Source organism: Lonchura striata, chromosome 1A (assembly GCF_050655825.1).
Source record: "Lonchura striata isolate lonStrDom1 chromosome 1A, ASM5065582v1, whole genome shotgun sequence".
Taxonomy (NCBI): Eukaryota; Metazoa; Chordata; class Aves; order Passeriformes; family Estrildidae; genus Lonchura; species Lonchura striata.
Window position 1 is genome coordinate 57817527 of NC_140741.1, and position 24401 is coordinate 57841927.

The 24401-nt window shown below is 39.1% G+C and overlaps 1 protein-coding gene, 1 long non-coding RNA gene and 1 other non-coding gene across 3 annotated transcripts; 2 read left to right on the forward strand and 1 right to left on the reverse strand.

Annotated features, from left to right (window-relative positions):
- Positions 1-846: 846 nt before the first annotated feature.
- Positions 847-16011, reverse strand: LTA4H (leukotriene A4 hydrolase). Its single transcript, XM_021527962.3, has 19 exons — positions 15836-16011; positions 14749-14879; positions 12520-12640; positions 11998-12066; positions 11219-11323; positions 8865-8917; positions 8147-8219; positions 7692-7832; positions 7450-7473; positions 6439-6509; positions 6214-6325; positions 5311-5455; positions 5130-5233; positions 4718-4788; positions 4431-4485; positions 3426-3521; positions 2819-2901; positions 2001-2105; positions 847-1691 (listed from the first exon to the last, which is right to left on the reverse strand). Exons 1-19 carry the CDS (start codon positions 15980-15982, stop codon positions 1571-1573), a joined length of 1827 nt encoding a protein of 608 aa, XP_021383637.2. The 5' UTR covers positions 15983-16011; the 3' UTR covers positions 847-1570.
- A 245-nt stretch (positions 16012-16256) lies between these two features.
- On the forward strand, positions 16257-16328 carry TRNAD-GUC (transfer RNA aspartic acid (anticodon GUC)). Its single transcript has one exon. It is a non-coding gene; the product is annotated as a tRNA-Asp (tRNA).
- Positions 16329-18286: 1958 nt separating this feature from the next.
- Positions 18287-22061, forward strand: LOC146763495 (uncharacterized). Its single transcript, XR_014952147.1, has 3 exons — positions 18287-18415; positions 20972-21060; positions 21926-22061. It is a non-coding gene; the product is annotated as an uncharacterized LOC146763495 (long non-coding RNA).
- The last annotated feature ends 2340 nt before the right edge of the window (positions 22062-24401 follow it).

A 24401-nucleotide genomic window follows, 5' to 3' on the forward strand; every position in this document is an offset into this window, starting at 1 on the left:
ACTGTTCTAAAAATGTAAGGGTTTAACAAGAGTTAACAGCTATCACCCAGCAGTAAATCACACTAACAAAAACTGAGGGACAGAGCTGCAAGAGAGGTACCTTGGGAATATGGGTTGCTCATGGCTGCTAGGACTGAAAGAAGATTGTATTATACTTTTACAGCTCTATCCAGAACAGGATAAAAGCAGGTAGTAAAGGCATCGAGTCTGCTTTAATCAATCCCATGTTCAAGTTGAAAACATTTTTTTAATTGTAGGTAAGAAAAAGATTAATTAATTTCTACAACCTTTTCCTTTATGCTATGGAAGGTGTTACAAGCAGAGGTATCCACAAATACTAGGCCACAGCTGCACACTATCAAGCCTGGTGCTGTGTCATGCTTCCTTTGCAGGCAGAAGATGCAAAGAGGAAAAGATATGGAGATAGCTGTTGAGATGGCAACAAAAAAAAGTTTAACAATAATCATGTACACACAGAATATGAAAATACCTCTAGTTTTAAAGGCAAAATGGTAACAACACTCATAGTCCATGCTTGCCACACTAGTGTTCCTAAACAAAGGGACTACCTAGGGTTTAATACTTATCTCCACTTGTTATATGAGCACGAGGGGTAGTGCCCAGAACTAGTTGAAAAAGCAAAATATTAAAATAATCAAATTGGATAAGGAAAGACTTGGGCTTTAGACCCCCTACAATAATAAGTTTTGAAAATAAATAGTGGGTTGAAAACACATTTGGTCTTCATTGTTCTCTTGGATTCATAATAAAAATTTCTCCCACAACAAAGATGAATATTAAATCAAAACTTTTTGTACATATCAATATAGAGACAAGATAGCCAGGTAGGGAATGAAAAGATTTATTTTTTATTCTTTAGGTACTTGAAGTTTCAACCACTGTGCTATGGAAAAGAATGCTATGCACAAAGAGCCATACCATCCACCAATTAATTTTCCAAGTTCTTCAATTCTATCACTGACAAATGATTACATCTCAGAACAGTTTTTGTGTATTCTAAAAATTGCTTGTAATGAAAACATTCTCTCAATTCCAGAGATGTAGCATTTTTGCTGCTTTAGCTGGAAATGTGAAATAGAAAGTGCAGGAGAATGGATTGCAAGCAACCTTGCCCCTGATGAATTACAGCTGTGCTAATTATCAAAGAGGAGGAACTGCCTTGCCCTTAGTGGGACACAGCTGTATCCAATGAGGATGGGTGTTATAAAAGAGTAGGTTAGCTGGTCAAGGGGGAGACAGAAGAGGAGAAAGAAAGGGTAGAGTTTTTTTTTTGCTGGCCCTGCTGTGAGGGGCTGTTTTTGGAGTCTGCTGGCATCAGAGTCTACAAGGGAAGCCTGCAGTCAGAGTCTGAGAGTAGCTGGAGTCTGCTGGCAGTGCTATCTACTGCAACAGTACTGAACTTGATTTGGAAAATTAATTTTTTAGTTACTTAAGTACCAAAGCAGCAGAGAGCATTTTATGGCATAATCATAAGCATGTATATCAACAGTTTGGGCAATCAGTCTCTTCTTTCAGCAACACAAAAATCTCAAAGAAATAAGTACATTTGTCACTGGTCCTGCTTCAAGTCTTTGCCCACAAGCATCGAAGTGACGGGGTGCATAGAGGCTCTATGCTCCAGAAATGTCTTGACAGCCAGATCTCGACTCTTGTCAAAATTGTAAAGGTCCCTGTAAAAGAAAGAGTAGGAGGCACCACTACAAAAATCCAGGAAAATAATACAACAGAAATTTTTCTAAGAATTCACTTTTCCCTCAAAAGCCTTGCCTTAATGTGCATCCTTGGGACTAAGGTTTCTTCTATGCAAAAAAATGTCAGCAAGTGGAAAGAGCCTCTGAAAATAAGCTTGTTCACAGTACACAGAGAATTCAGTATTAGGCCACTTGAACATGTACAATAAATGCATTTCAAGTATTATACATTCCATTATACTAGAAATGCCAACAGCATGAGCTCCTGAAATTTGGAGATTACTTTACCTGAACAATGGTCGAGTAAACTTCATCCTGCCCTGATCTGTTGCCATTTTTAAAGCCAGAGGAATAGCTTCTTCCCACTTGGACCTGATACAGAGGCGCAGCCATCTGGGGGTGGAAGAAAAAATTTGCACTTATAATTTCATTTGTGTTAGTGTGGTGGTCAGTTATCTAACGATTCTGTTCCCATAAATGCTTTGAGCACTGCTGTGTATCATGGGAATGAGATTCTAGCTGAACATAAAATATTTAGTGTTTGACTAGCACATTACATACATCAACTCTTTTGTACAACAGGAAAAGATTGCATTCAAGTTCCTCCAAAATGGCAGATTATTTTCTGCAGCTATGTATTTTTTTATATTACAATAGTGTCCAGTTGCATCACTCAGAACTGAATTATACAGCACTTGTCCCATTTGACCAATGGATTAAACAACCAACCAACCAAATGAAATGTCACCATGGGTGCATGTGCTTATTTTGTTTTAAAAAGAAATTGATCTTGTTACAAGAAGTAGAAACCATACAATATGTTTAAAATACTTTGTTATCAGGTCATCAGATTCTTTTTCTAGCATGCCAGATTAAAATAAAGAACAGCTTATCTACTGTCCACTAACTGTATTTGCCCAATTCATGAATAACAGGATACCACTCTAGTAAGCAATGATGCCTGCACATGCATTTACAAAGCCACAACAAAAACCCCAAACCCAAACCCTGCCCCAGTTCTGTAAAACAGGATGTCTCAGGTGAAGTAGGACAACTTGTTTTATGAAAACATTTAATATTTCAAAAGTGCTCATACTAGAACAAACCTGAATCTTATTTCAGAGTTGTTTATAGCATTGAAGTTGTACACTTCTTGCATGCGTTGGACATGTGACAATGGAAGAGGTGCCTGAAAAAGAAATTGCATGGTCAGAATAAGCCAGAGGAAGACTTAAAGCCAGATATTTCAATAATAAACAGACCAATTCAAGAAGATTGATGCTACAAAGAAACTGAAGTCCTACCATGACAAATATTTTATTTATTCCTTTTATCTTTTCAGTGTATGGAAAGGGGCAAGGAATAAATACTACCTAATTCCCACATTCTGTACTATTGAAACATTCAGGACAAAGTATTCTTATTCAATTTTATTGATAGCTCATTTGTTATAACATCTGGTACAGACTAATTCAAACACTTCATGGTTTTGTTTTTAGCTTCCAAACCAAACTACTTTGTTGTTTATTATCTGAAGAGCAGATAATAATAATAAGGGAGGCAAGGCTGAAGTTTTCAATAACTATGCGTGGTGAGAGAAGATTAATTTAGCAAAACATAAAAGAAAAAGAGTAACTTTATTTCAATGCACAGTAGAGCTTCTATGCCTGCTTTTATGATATCAGAATCAAGTAATCCCAGGTGTGCTTTTACCTCCAGAAGCAACAGTGCCAGGAACTCAATTAACTGATGAGATGACATTTCCTTCAGGTCTGCTGAGCTGAATGAGCTCAAATCACTTTCTTTTGCCTAAAAGAGAGCAGTTACTTATTTTTAATAGGTATTTCAAAATACAATCAGGTGTAATTTTTTGTTTTGATATAAACACTGTTGAGCCATTTCACTTAAAGAAGATACTGATTTGTATCTGTGCAGGATGTTACAATAAGGGGAAGGGAGGGACTTAAGCTGCTGATGTTTGTACTCTTCACTTATCTTCTCTTCACTGATCTTTTTATCACCACTGTCTTTCTGCTAGTTAAGCAAAAAATCAAATACTTTTTAATAAAAATTAACATTCAGAAAAAGGAAGATAAATGATAGGATGCAAGTATCGTGAAAAGCTACAGAGGTAACAAAAGGAGGGTATGCTGAATTCTCTATTAGTTTATGACTTCTATGCTTCAACCTAGGAGAAAATTATGTGGTATTAATTAATATATTTTATGTACCTGTTTTTGATGGGAAATACATACCAACTCCAGTATATCATAGAGGAACTACTGCTAATACAATAATCAATAATGCAGAGGTACCCTGGCATTTGTTTTTAAATCAAGCCATAATATCAGGGTTTCAAAAATAGTATTTTCTGTTTGGTTACTACATACGTATAACAAGAAGTTGGCTCTGTACCTTGTTAAAATATGGACTGCACTTCACAGACAGACCTCACAGCTAATCCCTTGACTTTACAATGAAAGTCTATCCCTTGACTCTACAATGAAGGTCTATCCCTTGACTCTACAATGAAGGTCTATCCCTTGACTCTACAATGAAGGTCTATTCTAGCAAATGCAAAATCTATGGCATAAATGTGACTATAAATACACCCACTCGCAACAAATGAGAGATTTCAGAAGAGAATAGCTCTCTTTTCATAACAAAAAATATTAGCTTTTCAAGGTAGGGACACTTCAGCATTCTTTAACCACTCACTTGGATCCATCTTTGGCTCAAGGCAATGCAAGCATTTGATAGTGTCATATCATACCTGTCAAATATTAAAAACAAAGGATCACATAATGAAATAACCACAGAATAAAATACTGAAAACATTAAGAGTGACTATTTTTACTCCTATATACACCTACATAGTACTAAGGCATTTTCCAATTAAACATTTATAAGACTTTCACCCTGTTTACAAACTGCAGTATGACTGTTAGGAAAATCACATGCAATCTGGAGAAGGAAAAGTTGAACTACAGAAGAGTGCAGCTTACGTAGGCTTCACTGGTGGCATTCCTGGAGCATGAAACCATGAGTTCCAGTCAACTTTATCAAGAATATCTACCTACAAAGAAACATAAAACCTTATTAAATTTTAAATCTGATTTTAGGATTTTTTTTTTGAGAAAATAAAATCTAGTTTCAATATTTTTATTTGTTTTGATAACATTCTTCCAATTACCCCGAAGAGATTACTTCAAAGCAAAGCAATCCCCTCTATGAAAAGAAAAAAAAAATTAAAAGATATCATGATGCAAAGTCATCTTCATAAAATCCCAGATTACATCGCATTAAGTTCTTGAAATAAAGAAATATAAAGAACCAGTCTTTAAATAAGTTCTGACCTAAGTCAGAATTTCACATAATCAAAGGATTTCATGCAATCAGTTTTAAATATTACCCAACCTTATCCTTGAAGTAGGAGTACAAGAACTTCTTCCAGTCCTCTGTTACAATGCTTTTATAAGCAAACTTCTGAACATAAGCTTTCAAGAAGCCAATGAAGACATCTAACAAAAAAGAAAATGTTTTAGTGTTTCAAATTAAGGTGGAAAACAAAAACATATAAAATCTGACTAATGCTTACCTGGTCCTCCAAGGAGCTGTTCAAGGTAAAAAAGCAAAGCAAAACCTTTCTCATATGGCACGGATGAATAGGCAACATCAGGATCTACTTCATCCAGATTAATGACAAGGTTAGTTACTGGATTTTTATCTCCAAGAGTATTTATCTGTGCCAAAGACAAAAGAACACATATCAATCTAGGAAAACTGGCACTCCTGCAGATCTATTTCTATTTATAAAGGTATAAACTATCCAAAATTGAGACAGATTAATTTCAAAGCATTGTCCTTTTCCCTGAAGTTCTGAATCTGCACCAACCTTAAATTACTAAAATTTAGAATCAACCACTGTGTGCTCCAGATGTCTCAAAGCAGTAAATTACTATCATGCCTGTCTAACCATGAGCACCTATTAGTCTGGCTATATTTATCCCCTTATTAACAAACTATTTGAACTATGTCATTAAGCCTTTGAATTTAAAAGGAGATGTACCACCAAAACTTCAGCTCTGGATATGGGCAGAACAGACTTCAGGCTGCTCAAGGAACTAATAAGCTATCACAGACTAGAAATCCAAAAAATAAAGTTGCTTGCATGAGGCACTGGAAATTCTGATGGTCATGGCTGCAGATAATTTTGATAAACTTTCAGCTGCTTAGCATTATGCTAACAGGTAATACTGCAATTTAGTGATACCCAGAACAACGAGAAGAGGCTGTAAAGATGTTCATCCTTACAGAAAAGCTTAATACAATTCAAAGAGCTTTATATAATCTGAGTACATGAAGCTATAACCTTGGGTAGTAATCAAACACCTCGGAACCAAAGTTGTTCATCCTCTAATAAGAAAGCATTAGGACAACTGACAAGACAAATTTTACTTGTGGGAAACCCCACTTGTATGATGACTTTAAAACTATTTACCGTATTCTGCAGTTCTCGCCAACCTCCTAGGGCCTGAAAGTGCCTGAACTGCTCACCAAACAACTGACCACCGATCCTGCGTTCCAGGTACACAGTATGACCCTCATTCAGCCTGGAAAGACATTGATGAAGTCAGCACTGGTAGGATGATAAAATTAATTTAGTTAGTCTCTTTACAGATTAAATTTAAAATATGATTTGCATTGCACTGAACACTATACCCACCAAAAATGCTCCCATGTTTTGTTGGTTACCAAGTTTCCTGTCCAGCTATGAGAGATTTCATGTGCAATAACCTAAAACACAAAACCAGATCCACCACTTAGACTCCTCTGGGAAAAAAGTATCAGATCCCGACAAAAAGAACAAAATGCTGATGGAATCTCATTTGCTATCTTATGTTCACAGAGTCAGTTAGCATTCACAGTTCTGCAGATCTATCCATATGAATTTTAAGCAGAGGACCAATGCTAGCATAGCTAACAGAATTTTTCAACGTCTAGCCTAAAGCCATAGAGAGCCATACTGAGCAATGGCTTGGTGTAGGTAACTTGCTTATGAAATCACATTTCAGAATACAGAATACCAAGTCATGGACTAGTACTGCTTTCTCACCTAAGCAACTTCTGCAATGGGAAAGCTAATGATGCATGATATATTAAAAAGTACCCATGTCAAATATTTAAGTATTCTTCATTTAAGACAACCTTTTTTTTAAGTTTAGCAGTACATCACTCTAGTAGAAAGACATATGCAATACAATTGCATTCAGAGTATTTAATTTTGCAGAAAAAAAAGTATTTATTCTAATTGTATTCATTATTTCCACTTAGAAGAAATCTGTATATTATATGAGTTCTAGTGCACTGACACATAGAGGAAGAAGTTATCTCCTAATGATTTTGATGAGGCCAATTCAGTTGTGATTTCTAATCACATCTATACACAGATGTTGTTTAACAGGACAGGAAAAGAGTTATGAAGCAGCTAACCTCAGTCAGCTCCCTGTGTATATAGGCATCCATGTTATTTCCATCTGTCCATTATACAAAACAGATACTTTACAGAGTTTACTTTAAATTAACACTTGCTTTTGTAAGAGTTCTTGGGTTACTACCTTAACTTTTAATTTCCCCAGTGAAAAAAGACCAAGTATTCAGGTATTTATTATAAAGGAATTCAGATACATCTTCAAGTTTTGTTCTACTTGAAGAGAGGAATCTATTTTTGACTTACATTTGATAGAGATCGATCACCTGCCTAAAAAGAAAAGGGAAAGCCAAGTTAGTTGTTAGGTTCAAGTCAGCCTCAAAACAGATCACTTCATGCAGTTTCTTCTATGATACCTAACTCCAAAGGAGGAAGGAACATTTACAGGTCTTTCTAGGAAGACTAATCCAATTTGTGCATTGCTATCCATCACCTGATTGACATGCAAGCCCTAAGGAAAAGCTAACTTTTATCACTGCTATACTTACCAGTAGCGTTGGAGTTACAAAAGTAAGACAAGGATTCTCCATACCACCATAAGGAAAAGAAGGTGGTAAGACTAACAAATCATACTGTCCCCAGACATAAGGTCCTGCCAAATCTTCTGCTGTTTTCAGCATAGCTTCAGCCTGAAACAAGAATTCACATTAATTTCTAAAATGATTTCTGACTATAAACACTGAACAAATAATAACCTATTGACCCCATATTTCATTCCCTTTCAGCTTGGCAAGTCTCACATGTAAAACAAGTATGGGACTGTATCAATATGTACTTTCAGTACTAAGTTTGTACTGCAATAGATTAGTAGCATTGGTGGGATGGGAGGTAGATAAAGGAGAACTAAAGATGACCAAAACAGAGAACTGTAGTCTGGTTTTTTTCCAATACTATGTGAAATAGTTATCTTACAACACTGTTTTTGTTGTTGTTAATTACTCGCCTCAGAAAATTCATAGGCTGATTTATCCACTAGTTCCTTTTCAGCCCAGACCAGTGTCCTCGGGCCAATCTTTCTGTTGAAAGTAAAAATAAATACCAATAAGACAGTATGAACCAGAAGTAATTCTATGGGAAACTAATACAGACAGCGTATGTGTAACTGTAACCCACAGCTCTTGAGTAACCCACATTGCAGAGGGAACTCATTAGGGAATCTTTGTCTGCTTTTCCTCTCCATTGCTAAAGCAAAGCCTTAGAAAACAAAATAAACATGCATGCATTATTCAGCACAAAAGAACAGGAAAACCACTTACAGATTTTTAAATGCTATCAAGCCCTAATATAAAAGCATTACTGTGGCCTTTATTAACACAACCTTGTGCCAATGAGAAATAAAGCTGAAGCAATACTTTTCTGCCTTTTACAGAAAAGGCTTATTTGTTAACTAGAAAAGAAGATCTCTTCCCTGTGCTAAATTTTAACCACTAAGGGCTTTTTTAGGTCCAAACTCTTTATGCTGTTTCTCTAATTTACAGCACAAGTAAAAAAAAATATTCAAGAGCAAATCAAGATATGTGCAGTTTTATACAAATTAACAGGTTAACTGAACTTCTAAGGCACTTTAAATTTAGAAATAAGACCAAGAACCAATTTTTAAAAAGCTCAAAAGATTTATTGTGGTTATTAATATTTATTATACATTGTACAGATTCACTCACCGACTTTCTAAAGCTCCAACTACTAAAGCAAACAAGTAGCAAGGTATGGGAACCTAGTGGAGAACATAGGAAAAATAAAGAAATCTTACTTGTAATGTCAGTTATCAGACTACTGACTCAGAGAAGAACAAAAGTATATAAATAAAGTTTTCCTCCAGAGTTTCCTGCCTTAAAGGCAGGCGCTGTTTTTTCAAAAACATTGTTCTTTCTTCCCAAATGATACTCCTTTATCTACAGGATGTACTTGCTTCAGATGTTTCAGGCAAAACCCGCAAAACTCTAAGTATCTGAAAAACTTACAGAACCCACTAAGTATTTTTCAAACTCTAAGTTTGAAAAAATCTGCATGCAAAATTCCTGCTGGTTTGGTTTCTCTTCAAAAGAAAGTCAGTTTTCCATATTAATTTCAGTTCCACTAAATTTTATGGAAGGAGAAGTTAAGAGATACTGCTCAAATAAAGGGCAGTTTTATCACGCAGAAAGATACAGGAAGAGCCTTAATGAAGCAAACAAGAATATTTATAGATATAAATACATTAAAGAAAAAAGATTCAGTAAAAATCAAAATGTGTATATTTGATTTCCATGTTTGGAATTAAAAAAACTCTAAATATTTGTTATTTCAATGAAAAAAACTCCTAACTGAAGTATCTTTATAGAGAACTGCTTTCTCCAAGTGCTCTAGAAAGAAAAGGTGATAATACAGCCATTCCTGTAAAAGTTCCACTTTGTCTGAATTTAAACAATGTTAAATAAGTAAGACTTAAAATTGTAATTAGTTGGAGACACAATTTCAGAAAATTTTATTCCACTGTTATCCACAAACCATTTAAATATTGTTTACTAAAATACACATATCATCATCTGTGCTTTAATTTTACCTATTAACCCACAGAACATATTATTGAAAAGAACAAAGTCCCTTATGTTATAGATGAGTTAAGAAAAAACACCTCCACATTTTGATGTCCAATTTGCTAATTTGACATTTTGAAATTCAAATGTCAATAACTGATGGGTTGTAAACTCATTCTTACAGAGGTTGCTCTCCACTACCCTTTTTTCCATCCTGGCTATGCAGAAAAAGGAGTTTTAGGTAAGCCTCAGCACGCTTATATGTCCAAGAGCTTGATGCATTTGCCTTTTTCATCTGAGGAAAGACACCTAACAAATCAGTGTTGACATCAGGCGACATGCATGTCCTTTTCCATGTCTTTTTTCATTTGTGTATTTTCTGCTTAATGTGTTTTCTTTAAAGAAAAGCATATCTTTTTTTAAAAAGTAATGGTTTTCTGTATCAGAAAGTGTAGTATAATTTCAATTACACGAAATGTTATTTCTGGTACAGGTCCATCATGCTTTTCAACAGTGTATTCCTAGATAACATTCATCTCTGGATTACAGAGACAACATAGAAGTCTTCTAGACTGAGAGTAGCAAATGTTTTGGCTCCACAGAGAGGGCAGAGCACTGCTTACTGATGTGCTCGAGATAAGGGAACTGTTTTTTCCCCTCTCTCAGGTTTCACGCAGCAGCCAAATCAAACCCAACAGCTGCTGCTGTTCAGAGTACTCTAATGACCTCCTCTCCTCCAGTCACATCATACCACTCCTCCTTGCAGTTATTCAGTGTCAGCAGCCCAGATTTATGTTAATTTTATCTGTTTGTTCAGCAAAATGAACTGGGCTCACCAAAAGAGCTCATAAACACCAGAACTGTAATCCAAAAAACTGTGAGAACAAAAATGCCAGAAGAGTAAATCAGGACTGCTGCTTTATGAGCAGTGGAATCATTAGAATAGCTGCACCACTTAATAAAACTTCCAGAGAACAGTAATCTTAAATTGGCTGGAGATACTTTCCATAGATACCAAAGTTTTCCCATTAAAAAAAACAACCTAAAAATCTGTTGTCAGAAGTTGCCTAACTTCAAGCTAAAAATTGGTTCTGACGTTGAGTTCCACTGCTTAGATGAAAGCTCTTGGTGAGTTTAAAATTCGCAGGTTCTGTTTTCTAAAACTTCCTTCCATATTATTTGCATCTGCACTATTTTCCAAAAATCAGTGCAGACAAAAAGGGTTGTGACAGGACTAGTTTTGAGTATTGAAACATTTTCAAAACTTGAATTTGGCTTTTCTGGGAATGCCAAAAACAACCAGAAAGCACCAGCAGCACCAGCGTTCACTAGTTGTCTTCTCAGAGCTGGAGTTCCATAATGCCTCACATTTCTAGCGTGGCAAAGAGCTATGTGAGTCACATGATTTATCCATGATACCAAAACCACACCTGAGGTGATTGTGAGCTGCACAGGTGAGGAGTAAGCCATGCAGCCATTTCCTAGCCCGGAACACTTACGTTCTGGCTGAAGCGGTAAACCTTGTGGGTGCTGTCCTCTGGGTCGGGTGCCTCTCCATCGCGATTCGCGCTCATCAGAGCCACCAGCTCCTTTGGGACGGATATCTGAGAGGGCACACAGCCATAAGCAATGCAGCTGGCACTCAGCATTATACTCCATACTACAAGCAGCTGATAACAAAGACTAGCCCAGGTTTGTTCTGTTATTAGGTCATCTCTGTCAAGCAGAACATAAAGCATACAGAAAATGTTGTCTTGAAGACAGGAAATATTGAATTAATCAGTGGAGTACCTCCAACAGAAGTTAAAAGGCTCACTTTCTTCAGACAACTGAATTGTAATGTCACAGTGCACATCTCTCTTGCTTTTTGCTTCCTTAAAACTATTTACACCAGGACTGTAAATATCCCCTAACTCTATACCAAAGTATATTACTTAAATCCTTTTCAAGTATTTTTTACTTTACAGCACTCTTTGCTGTCTTACTGTCAGCTTTTCCTTCATCTTTCCAGCATCTTTCTTACTACTGCATTTTTACTTCCTTTTGCAAATAGATACATAATAATGGAAAAAGAGTTGACATATACAAAAAGGAAATGGTAAAGTTAGAGAACTGCCACAGGGAAGATCACCTCTTTCCTCTCATATTGAGCTGAAAGTCAATACTGTGGTTTTATATTAGGCCACATGCTGGCAGCTACCAAAAAACCCTGACCAATATAAATTCAACCATTGTAGCATTTGTCTTCAGTTAAGACACATGACTTAGGTTCATCTACCTCTGCATAGTAGGTTAGTTTCACAGCAGGTGTGTCTTGGCATGGAAAAATGGCTCTGCAGTGGATAGCCTAGAGAGGGAGAAAGGAAAAGAAGATAAAACAAAACTGTCTTTCTAATGCAGAGGACTAGAAATAAATCAATTAATACACTATAGAGCAAGTCTAGACAGCTCCTCCAGAGAATTTGTTATCTGTAATCCTGTACTTCTATCACTTAGAGCCTACAGGCCTTTGTAAAAGAAATAATAGTAGGTAAGGCAGATCAATGGACAAAAGTATTGGTTGTAAAGGACCGTATGTTCTTCAACAAGGATACTGGAGTATCCAGAATTATCAAACTGTAAACATATAATAAAATCTCAACAACATCCTAACATTAAGTGTTTTCATTTAGGACCTTTGACACACAGCTAGAAGTTACAGGCTACTGCGCTTCCCCTTTCTAGCCTTTCTCTCCAGTTCTTTAGAAACCAAGGGAAATTACAGTGGTATGTCAACAAGTTTGGAAAAAATGAACTCAACCTGGCACTGGCTGAAGAGAAATGGGTGTTTCTTTCCAGAAGTTTGCTCTGGAGTAAACCATTGGAGAGCTGAAGACTGTGGAGAGCTTTCAAAAGAGATTTCAACAATTGCTTCTTGTCCCCTGTACAATAAAGAACACAGTCAGACTGTTTTGACACAAATCCTGATCACATTGAAATTCCTCTGCAAAGATGTCTGAAAAACAGGTCTGCAAAACTGTCTCAAAAGCATTAAAAATCAGAACAAGTATCATATTAAAAGCAACAATTCCCTTTCAATTAGGGTATTAAAAAATGGTTAGCTAATTTCATTTTTACATCCCAAGGTACTTTTATTATTGTTTTTACTAACCAGAAACTTTTCTCTCTTCAAGGAAAGCACAGGCTATTTGGGCCAGCTACATGTATATAGTTTTGTAACAGCTAAGTTACCTTGTACATGTAAGTGTAAAAAACCCTCTGCAATACACAAACAAAAAAAAACCCCTACATGAGTGCAAAACCCTACATAAGATACACGGCCGAATAACATAGAATAAGTATTCTGTACATTAAAAATTTAGACTTTCTGTCTGATGTTAATGTTCTGTAAGTATTATCCTTAAGAAGACAAAAACACCCTGAAAATTATCAGTAATTGTAGAACTAACTCCTATTAACAGTAGGAGTTAACAAGAAAAATAAATAATGTTCAGATTTTATTCAGGGTTTCAGAACTGGTGTCATGCAAAAACTGACAGTTACATGTAAGAGGGGAATCAGTTTGCTAATGAGGGAACACACACCAACCTGCCACATTCATACTCTTTTTTATTAAAAACGTATCTTAACCATCACTGACACCCAAAGTACATGGAAGTACTTGCTTCTGTTCTCAGAAAGTTCCAGATTATACATGCAACTCTTGGAATAAACAATCGAGCCATAAATCAGAACAAGCTTCAGCTAATCAGAGGAACTGGGACACTAGATAAGCTGACCAGGTGTACACATCTGGTTTATAACCAGTATTCCAAAGTACATATTAGACAAAAAAAAAGAAAATAACTGGTATTACCATAAGGCACATTGCTTTCTCAATGATCAGACTTCCAGTTGTAACTCCCACCCTTTCCTATCGCTGTGTCATTGATAGTTATATAGGGGACTACGTCTCACACTAGATTATGAATTCTTATGGTCACAAGTCATACCTCCTCTTTTTTTTCTTACCAGGAAATTTAGAACTTAAAAAAAAAAAAAAAAAAAAAAAAGGGGGCAGCTGAAAGTAAAATAAAAGAAATGGGCCTATATTTCTGATGTGGCATGTTTGCTCAAGTACTTAATTTGTTCAATTTCTTAAGAGACCAGAAGTGTTTCTCCAGAAAGGACAACTGTTTTATGACATTCCTTTCTCTTCCTCATTATTTGTGTTTCTTAACTGCACTAATTCAGAGTACAGCATTAAAAAGAAAAAAAGCTTAAAAACCAGACTAAACTGGAAGAGTTTTTAGAGGTAGCAATGAGTTCTAAAAACCAAACAATTAGAAGTAACTTAATATTCGATTTTATTCAAACAAGGGAACTTCCTTATACAATCACAGCTTTCAGCTTTGGCACCATGGAGGATTGAGATACCACTGAGTTACAAAATACAAAGCAAAATGCCAAAAAACATACTGTAATTTGGCAACAGCTTTTTAATTCATGCACATTAAGAGGTAGACCATGGTTAGTTCACTCTCCATCATGCTGTCAACATGAATTACCAAAGTCAACAAAATAAAACTTTGATTATTTGAAAACATGCTCTTATCTAATCATAGTGGTAACCTGAAGTTCTACAGAAATGCAGAACCAGCCCTTGTATAAAAGAGATCCAACAGGGGCTGTAGCTTCACATGCTCTACACTGTAACAATTCTAAACCAGGTAGTTAAAGCAGAAACAATATTACTGATGAGAAGCACTGGAAAAATTGTGATATATTTCACATCATTATGCTACTCAGTTTAGTAATTTTGTACCCGATACAAGGTCTGGGGACAGATACAGATACAAACACTCTCAAAGTTTTGACTAATGAAAGCCAAATATGACATTAATCTACAAGATCATATGAAACAATTGCAATACCCTGATTCTAATTTACAAGTCCCTTTGCAAGCTTTACTCAACAACCCTACAGGCAGACAAGCAGCTTATACAGTGCATTTTGAAAACCACCTAAAGGTGTAGGGAAAAGTGTGTACCTTCTTAGTTCATTTGGAAATGTGATTTCTAGAGGGGTTCCCTTGAAACTGTGCTTCTCTCCAAAAGCAAATCGTGCATCCTGTCCATTTACAGTCACTTTAAATACCTGTACGTCTTTTGTATCCAGGACCTGTGATAAAAAACATATTGCATGCCAGTTAACATGCCAGTTAAATATTGTAAAATAATAAATGCAGCACTCTGAAATCTTAAACGAAAGTCCCTCTGAAGGAAAAAGTATTTTCTAAATAAAACCAGGAAAACTGACTCTGTTGACCACCGGGAACCAGTATTTTAAGAGAGCAGCGCTGAACTTGAAAAGCTGGAGGGGATAGAGGAAGAAAACCAACTTCTAACCATAGAAGTGAATTAAGAAAAACAAAGGTTGTCGAGGTGTTACTCGACAGTACTGCTATGAAGTGAGGAGAACGGTATAAAAACCCCTGCTAAGGCTTCTGTTGGAGCACACCACAGCAAATCCCGACCTTCATGCAATGGAAGGTGAATTAAATAGTACAGTATACTCATTTTTAGCAGGAACGAGGCGTTACTCTTTATTACTAATAGGATTGGGCTTTTCCCCTTAAAAAAATAAGTGCCAACCACAAAAGAATTTTATGGAGTTAGCATGAGAAAAGCCCAGAACCCCCGAACTTCGAATATAATGCTAAATTTAAGAGGTATTCACATGCTTATTTTTAGAGATAACAGAGAAAGCAACACACAGGCGAAAAAGCCCTAAATCTAGATTTCCAGTGATTTATTCCGATCTTTTCGGCAGCAAGGGAAGACACAGTCTTGCCCTTCCCTTGCGCACCGCGCCGGCTCTGGCGGGCTGAGCGGGAACGGAGGGCTGCGAGGCGGTGTCAGGCTCCAGCCGAGCAGCGGGCAGGGGCGGCGGGTCCGGGAAGGAAGGAAGGAAGGAAGGAAGGAAGGAAGGAGGGAGGGAGGGAAGGAAGAAAGGAAGGAAGGAGGGAGGGAAGGACGGGCGCGGGAAGGCGGCAGGGCGCGGGCTCCGGGCTCGCCCCTCGCGGTCCGCGGGGTCCCCTCGCGCCCCCGCCCTCACCGCCCCCCCGCCCCCGTTACCAGGCGGCGCAGCGCCTCGCGCTCCGCGCGCGCGGTGAGGGCGGCCGTGCCCCGCAGCACGCGCGCCGCGAAGTCCGCGCGGCAGCGCAGGTGGAGGTGCCGCGTGAGGCAGCACGCGGGAGACGCGAACGAGCTGGGGTCCGCCATCGCTCGCGCGCCGTCTACCCGCCCTGCCCGGCCGTGCCACCCTGCGCGGCACGGAGCCCGCCGCGGAGAGGGGAGGGGAGGCCCCTGGGAGGTGTAGTGCCGCCCTCCGCGCGGAGAGGGCGGGGGAACGCCGTGAGAACTACAGAACCCATGGTGCATTGCGAGAGAAGGGGGTGGTAAACCGAGAAGCAGGGGTGGCTGGAATCGGCCCTCACGAGGGTGCGAGAGACTAAACAGAATATGAGCCCTACTGGAAGATATACGCATGTACAGTTCCTCGTTAGTATAGTGGTAAGTATCCCCGCCTGTCACGCGGGAGACCGGGGTTCGATTCCCCGACGGGGAGGTACATATATTTTTCCCTAGCTGCTTCTACCGTAAGGGCAAAATCAGTTTTTTGGGAAATCAAAGCTGTTCCCAGACAGTCGTAGTAAAACGATTCCGACTCTAAAGCAGAAAGAGAAGCTACTCGGGTCTGGCTGCCTGCCTGCTCCAGGGCTGAGGTAGTGGCAGAGTCTCACAAGATCAGCTGCAAAACTGAGAGCAGGCGCAAAGGAAAGCATTTTCATATTTTAATGGCTCAAACAGCTGAACAAAAGGGTTAAACCTCGGAAACATTCACCCGTTTTCTTAAACTGGGATGGAAATAACCTAACCCTGCCTCACTTGAGTCAGAAACAATGGGAACAGGGACAGGTCAAACAGGCACAGAAGAGGGAAGGTGGAAGGCCAGAGGCCGTATCCTGGCTTGCAGTAACACAGCCTGGCATTTTTGTCCTCAAAACGAGAGCTTCAGTGATCAGAAAGCCCTGAGGCTTCACTGGATACTGCCCAGAGCGTACTTAGCTATGTGCACCAGCTAAGAGTAGTTTGCAGAACAGCTGTGAGACTCCAGCATCCCTGCTTACCTTTAGTTAGTATGACTGCAAATGCTTTATAAGGCACCCCGTCTTTTTTAATCCTTTTGCCAGAAACTTATTTACCTATTTATTTATTTATTAAACAGTTCAGCACAAAGGTACTAGGAGAGATCTCCTCCTGTCTGTGGAAGGTCAGCAGATGCTGAGCAGTAAATATGATCACCCAAATTTCTATTTTTCCAAGTCAAGAAATAGCTCCATGGCCAATTGAACATAAAAGAAGTAAGGAACTAAGACCCAAGGCAAAAGGCCAAGACACCCAGCTGTGAGGATGCATGTGCCTGGTGTTCAGAGCAGGAGGCTGGTGAGCCTTGCTCTGGCCCTGGCTTTGTGTACTCTGGCAGTTCCAGTAAAGCTAATTTTATGCCCTGAACTGAAAGTAGATCTGTACCATGAGCAACCTTGCATCAGCCACCCAGCCAGCAGCAAGCACTCAAGTGAGGATATGCACAAGAGAAATTTTCTCTGTGTAATAAGAGCTAAGAAGCAACTTGACAGAAAAGTTTGGCAACAAAGGGCAATTCCTCTTAACACAGCATTGCTGGAAACCATGGACATGTAATGCCAAATCCAGAATCTAACCCCTGTCAGCCTCAGAAATTGGTTTCTGAAGCAGCACACCTTCAGTCCAAGTGTGGACAGCCATGGGAGCAGCACACCAAGAGCTGTGGGGAGCTGAGACCACAGGAGGAATGCTAGGCTTGATGTACTGTGCAAGGCCAAGAGATGGTTTCTGTGTGCTCATCAGCTGATGGCAAAGCCCATGGGCCTCTCAAGAGCATCCCACCACCCCAGCTGTCCCATCTGGATGTGAATCTGAGATGGCAGTGTGAGAAGTACATGAAGAAGAGGGGATGTGAGCACCATCCACAGTGATACCCTGGAGCTTTGTATAAACTCCTGGACTGCTGCCACATGCTCAAACAAACTAAGGCAGGACTAGGAAGGAGTTTTAGTAGGTCTGTATTATAGAAGGGAGAAAAAAATAACCATAACATTTCCCCTTTCGTGATTTCTGAGTTTCCTGCCATACTCACTTCTCTTTCTCAAAATCCACATATATATGTCATCAGAAAATCAAGGGAACTTATTTTGCTTAGTAGACAGTTTATTTCAAAACAGAGGTCAGACCATAGTTGTTCATGAGTGTTGGCATCCAGTCAGGCAATTTCAGCTGTCATAAAACAATAAGGGATAAGAAAAGCAATTAATTCAAAACAGAACTCTGCTGACAGTGTTTTTAGTCATAAAAAAGAGTCTTGTAAGCAATTTCATACCTGCTTAGTTGTGGTTCTTGTTTTCAGATTTAGGTTTCACGGTGCTCAAGCCACTACCCAAGAGGCAAAGTTTTGCTGTAAATATACAGCTTCCAAGGTCCCAGAAAGGCATTCTCATTGGTGCATGGACAAAGGTGAAAGGAAGAGGAACAAGGAGCTCAGGGCACTGAGCAGGGTTTTACAAGGTCAGCCTCTCTCCACCTGCAGGATACTTTGTTCTCACCTAAGTCATCCAGGTCAGCTCAACCTCTTTCCCTTCTCCTGTGCTATCAAACCCTTTCCACCCCACACTGCTGTTGTTCCCCAGCTGGCAGTATGGAGCCAGGACAGCTGGAATGCCAGCAAGCCCAGACACAGCTCCCCACAAATTTCAGACCTTCCTGAAATTGCTAGTGCAGTTCAGGATGGCTTCCTCATGGGCAGTGTCCACAGGAGGCACAAGGTGAGGGTTCCCTTGGCTGGAAGACTTCCACAGTTTGCAGAAGTGCAATTTGAATAAGCACTAATGAAATCTGGGGAAGCAAACAATTCAGTATTAATAGTAGAATTCTTTCTCAAATGCCTCTTTAATTATCCACACACAGCTTTAACCTTTTTCTCTTTTGATGCTTCTATTCCTTCCACTTAGCTTGCCATCATGATTTATTACCCTCAGTTTATCAAAAGCTCATGGACAGCCAGTATTATGGCTGGTCTGTGGCCAAACCAGCAAGACAAGGACAACGTGGAGAGCAAATGACCAGTTTCAATCTTGCTGAACTCATAGGCTGGTAGCAAAGCAACACTGTGGGGAGGTGTGGGCTGGAACGTCAGTATAAGCATGTTAATGGCATCTTGCTAAAGCATCTGTTTTAAGTGTGCTCAGACCCTGGGGACTGTGTAATTTCAAGTATTGTGTCCTCTGAGGGTTGTATTCATAGGTGTATTTAACTAAGTCCATTTTATGTACCCTTAGCCATGCTGAATGTTTCAATTAACCTTTTTCAAGGTGATTTTTGAAAAGTAAAATATTGCTTGCAAATGTTAAAAGACCACTTTATGTCATTAGCAATGATGAAACACAAGCTTACGAGAACTGAGTATCTTGGAAGTTTTATATTGGTGATTACTCTAAGGACAAGGAAAAGAAGCTAGGACCCCTTCTCAAACTTAATAGCTTTTGTTAATTGCATATCAGTTGGAAATAACTAATCAGTAAGTAGGGAGATGAGGAAGAACATATTAGAAAATGTCTGTATAAATACTCATCAAGGGGTAATAGCCGGAATAGACAATGACGAATTGTTCACAAGCTTTCTTGCAGGTCAGGACATCCAATGTAAACATGTCGAACTGGCCACTTAGGAGGATACAAGCCCTTTACTCCAACTTGGTTCTTCTACAGGGACTCCCGGTGATAAACCTTTTGGCTGCTAGGAGAAGAGGGGTATTTTGGCCTGTCAGAAGGTGCTGAAACACTTTGTAATGGTAGCTGCTGTTTGCTTCTGATCCCTGCACAGGGTGAACCTCGGGATCATATAAATAAAATAAGCAATGTAAAAGAATTTAATCTTCATTGGAGAAGTTTCAGCTTGTCATCATTAGTATCCACAAACTTTTGGCCCCAAGAACCCCAATTTGTTCTGCAGTCTTCTCTGTCCACTGAGGAGTCTAGCTGCCAGCGGCCCTGGCCAGCTCTGTGATGGCACCGTCCTTGGATCAGCTCCTAGGAAAAGAGCCGTGTGAGGACAACAGCTGGGCCATGGCTGTCCCCAGTCTCTGCTGCCGTCCCTGCCTCCTTCACCATATGCAGGTGCTGTGGTCTGTGCCCTTGCTGGTGGCAGCCTGGCCCCAGTGCCCCCAAGGAGCAGCCCACCCCTGTAGCTCCCTGGCACACAGCAGCATGTGGGCCTGTGAGCACAGAATGCAACCAAGGAGCTGGCAGTTGAGTCCTCTCATTGAGAATTTCCAACATCTTCACACAGGTCTGGGCATTCAGGTGCTGCATGTTCCTGCAGCTCCACTTGGGTCACAGGAACAACAATAATATAAACTAGGTGGGATGCTGACCTACCTTTCAATTAAAATATACCCAGGCCACCACCAGGCATTCAACCCTAATGCATTGTGGTTTTATAGCTCCTCCAGACTACCCTGGCATTTTTCCATATTCACTTATAAGAAAGGTAAATTAGATGTCCACTTTTTCTCCAGTAGCTCTTAACATCTTGAGCACTTAACACTTGAGCATAATGATGTACAAGGTGCTGTTCCATTTTGTACATGAATGTACATGAATGACCATTAATTAATCCAGTTTCCTGGGACATATAAATGGAAAAATTTTTAAGCAATATCTTACTAGTAGTTTATTCTCCATTTATTTATTTTTTTTAACTGCTTGAGAATGTCCATTCTATTTATTTTTTTTCCTGAGCAACACAGTTCCTCAGTGCTGTCTTTGTAGAAGTTAACAAACACTTCATATAATTCTATCTCTACCTGTCAGATGGTCTGTTAAATATAATTTCCATGTTGCTAGACATGCACAAAGATTATGCCACCAGAAAAATTAGCCTCTGCTTTTAGGCTATGTTTTTTAAGATATGTTTAAGCTACTAGAGAGAACTGATGGTCAGATTTACTCATATTATTTCAAAAGGAAAGCATCCAAAAATTGCAATACTCATTTGATAACATTAACCTACAACTTTGGAATACACTATTAAGTAACTAACTTTAAAATTGTTAATTGAACTGACTATGTTTATATTTCTACACAATTATGGTACAATTCCTTTTTACCACTTTAGGGTGTGCAGTGTATTTTCTTCTTCAGAGGATGTTATTTAACTGTGCATGGAGATCTGGCAGCCTCAGGATGTCATCATGACTGGCTCAAGTAAGGATAATTCCTGCCTCAAACTCAAAAATCTAGATGATGCACAGTTAACTCTTCTGCTAATTTGATGGCAAATGACTATTACACTATTTTGCCTATTCAGGACTTTGCTTTATCTCATATTTTTCCTTTGTTAAATATTTTAAGATACTATGGATGACAAGACTTCCTCTTTCTGGTCATGTTACTTGCATGTAGCAGCAGTGGGTTACAGTATCCTTCTCTATCTGAAAATCCTAGTGCATGCAAAAGTTTTTGTATGGACAGAATTGTGATATATGAAGAAATCATCTATGTTTTTCTATAGCTGTTACTAGCTTCACAATCTTCTCAGTCATCAATTTTAAAACCTTCTGTTTCTAGGTGATTAGGTCCTTTCTGTTCCACGGGGTACCAAACAAACAAGCTCATACTAACTTTTAAACATACAAGATCTAACACTGAAAGAAGAGATGTTATATGGGTTTTACACAAAGTATGCTCCCTTGTGTAGTCTGCAGATGCTCATCTTCATGCACAATAGACTCAATGATCACAAAAAGGATGTTTTTTTCTGTTGTTTAATATCTAAAGCTTTTCAAGAGGAGATTTCATGCTTCTTTACTGAGGATTCAGCTTTGAGAGACCTTTACTCTGGAGATGAATACAAACTGGCCTCTGGATAAATTTGGGATATTGTTTTAGAGTTAGGAGCATTGAAAGATACAAATTGTTGATAATTTTATTAGTTATTTTGCTAGTAGCTGGTACTGTGATGTATTTTGTCTTTAGTATGAGAAGAATATGGGTAACACACTGATATTTTCATTGTTTTTAAGCAATGTGTATCCAAAGTGTAGGACTTTTCTGTTTCTCATGTGAGCAGATGCCCCACAAGCGTAAACCACAAGATAAGGAGGCTACAGCTCTCAGCAGAGGCCACAACTTGACAATGTAAGAGCAGTGAATGGCCTGCCTACATGGACACAGGGAAAGAATCCAGTAAAGTGTTACAAGACCCCAGACCAAAAACTACAATTGGACCAAGAAAGGCATGTGATGAGCATGGGGAGGCAAGAGGGTGCCTCTAAAGGTATCCAGCTCAAGCTGATCTGCTGCTGTACTACTCTATAAAATTGTTTATTTTTATAAATTCTGATGGCTGAGACTCTTCCATGTGAAATCTATGGTCCAGCCCAAATGAGGAGAAAGTGCATCTGAGGGTGGGGGGATGTGTGAGTGATGAGTTGAAAGGGACACCCATTGCTCATGGAACTGCTCGCTGTCATAGAATTCCAGTCCCAGGAGTTACAATCTCAGGTGGTGTGTGCAGCTCCTGGAAAGGTGTGAGAGTGCTCAGGCAGTGGCTTCTCATCTAACAAGAGTGCTATGGAATTGCACCTAGATCTGGTGCTGATATTCACCAGTAGATGCACAGAAAGGCATCCATCACCTCCTGCTTCTGCACCAGGCCATGCCATCTGGTCACTGTAACATGCAGCAATTGGGCTACTCTTGAGTTCATTGCCAGGCCTACTTCTGTAGATCAGTATCTTGGACTTCTCTTAATTACCCTTGATATTTTTTTGCATTTAGATTGACTTCTTGGAACCTTTCTCTGATTCTTCAGGGAAACTGTGCAAGTAATTATTTGGATATTTGTCCCACATATCCATATTCAGAGCAGGAATGCAAACCAGAGGAAAAATACAAGCAGAAACAAAATAATTGTGCAGAAAAATTTCTTCATTACTTAAAGACTTAATCAAAAAGCATAAGTATTATACATCTTGATTAGAGACTTCTTTATTCAAGAATGGGAGCAGAGTAGAAATAAACAAAACGAGCAAAATCTTCTATTACAATTTTGTAAGAAAAGTTCAGTCATATGCTTTCCTCTTTTCAGTTAGGGCAATAGTATCTCTGTAACTTTTCAGGTTGCAGAGACATTGCTTATTTCTTCTGCCTGGTTTATTTCTGTCATACCATCTGCAGCATTCTGCTGTTGCTGTAACACCAACCAATGGAAATTTTTGCAAACCATTTGCTCTTATACTCCTGCCCCTTGGAGTGTGAGCTGAAGACTACTCATTAGAGCATGACCATACAGCCTAATGTGATGTTATCAGTCTCTCCAAATTTCAAAAGCTCTGAGTCAGATGCATAAGAATTTAATATTTTTGAGCTCTGTAACTTTTCTGGCAGGTTTTGCCTGGCAGCAGCATTGGCCTCAATTTGTAGAGTTAAAGCTGAAAAAATTGAGTTATTCTATTGCAGTACTTAGCAAACTCTGCTTTTTCACAATAAGCAATGAAATAAGCAATGAAATAAGCAATGAAAGATGTTTAATTAAAAAACATTATGGAGGAGAAGAAAGCAAAAAAAAAAAAAGAGAGAGAAAAGAAGCAAAAGAATTATCAGAAGAATCAAAGACAAATGCTTTCTCCAAAATCACTGAATGATAATGGGAATCTTTATGACTCCTCAATGAAGCACTGTAAGAGTGTAAACAGGAGCTGCTTTCTCACAGTTTGTTGTCTTCCATTTCTCAAACCCGGGTAAGCCTTTCCTTATCCTCATTTCAGTTGCTGGTCAATAAATACCACTGTTTACTCTGCCTGAGCTGCTCCCTGCAATGCTCTTCATTACTTGTCTCTGCTTTTTCTTTGCTCCAGACATCTCAGCTCCTTTGCAGAAATACCCACAAAGCTCCCAGTGTTCTGACCATAAAGTGAAGCATCCCTAAATAGATGTACTTCCCACTTTGTCTGTATGTGGATGCCCCAAGTCTGAGAACAACTGGAGACCCTTACCACAGGCACAGCCAGCTGCTCACAACAGAGGAAGTAATTTCCATACTTCTTGCATAGTTATTTTTTGCCATGGTTATTTCACAAGGCAAAAGTGTCTTCCTACTTCTCCCACAATTTATTGCATAACATGGAACATAATACATGAACTGATTAAATGTGCTATTCAGGTGGAAGTCTCTCCCCTAAAAACTGTCCCATAGAACCAGGTTTTCACATGTGGTGCTCTCAGTGGAGGTATTGATCTACTCTTTTTGGCCCACTGTGCATAACCTCAGCCACATTATATTGCTACAGCACAATGCCTGCAGCCCTCTCTGTGCACAGAGAGCTCCAGACATGGAAAGCAGGACCTTCTTGGGAAAGGCCTCACACCATGAGGAAAGGTCCTGTGCAGGTTTGATTCAGGGCCATGAAATGCAGACCTTTCCACTTCCCCTTTCTGCTGAAATAGGTGGGGGATATTGCCAGCGCAAGGGAAAACCTTGGAGCTGCATCCTTACTCCCTAAGTCTGATTAAGTTCAGATAACCAGGGGTGGATTTTTCACTTT

Bases quoted from the DNA above. Each gene is read 5' to 3' on its own strand.
- LTA4H (XM_021527962.3), bottom strand. From the start codon at position 15,982: ATGGCGGACCCCAGCTCGTTCGCGTCTCCCGCGTGCTGCCTCACGCGG. The intron at 8,918-11,218 runs GTAAGTGTTCCG...GTTCTCCACTAG, and splicing joins TTTACCGCTTCAGCCAGAAC to GTTCCCATACCTTGCTACTT. The intron at 5,456-6,213 runs GTAAATAGTTTT...TCTTTGGCACAG, and splicing joins GGCGAGAACTGCAGAATACG to ATAAATACTCTTGGAGATAA.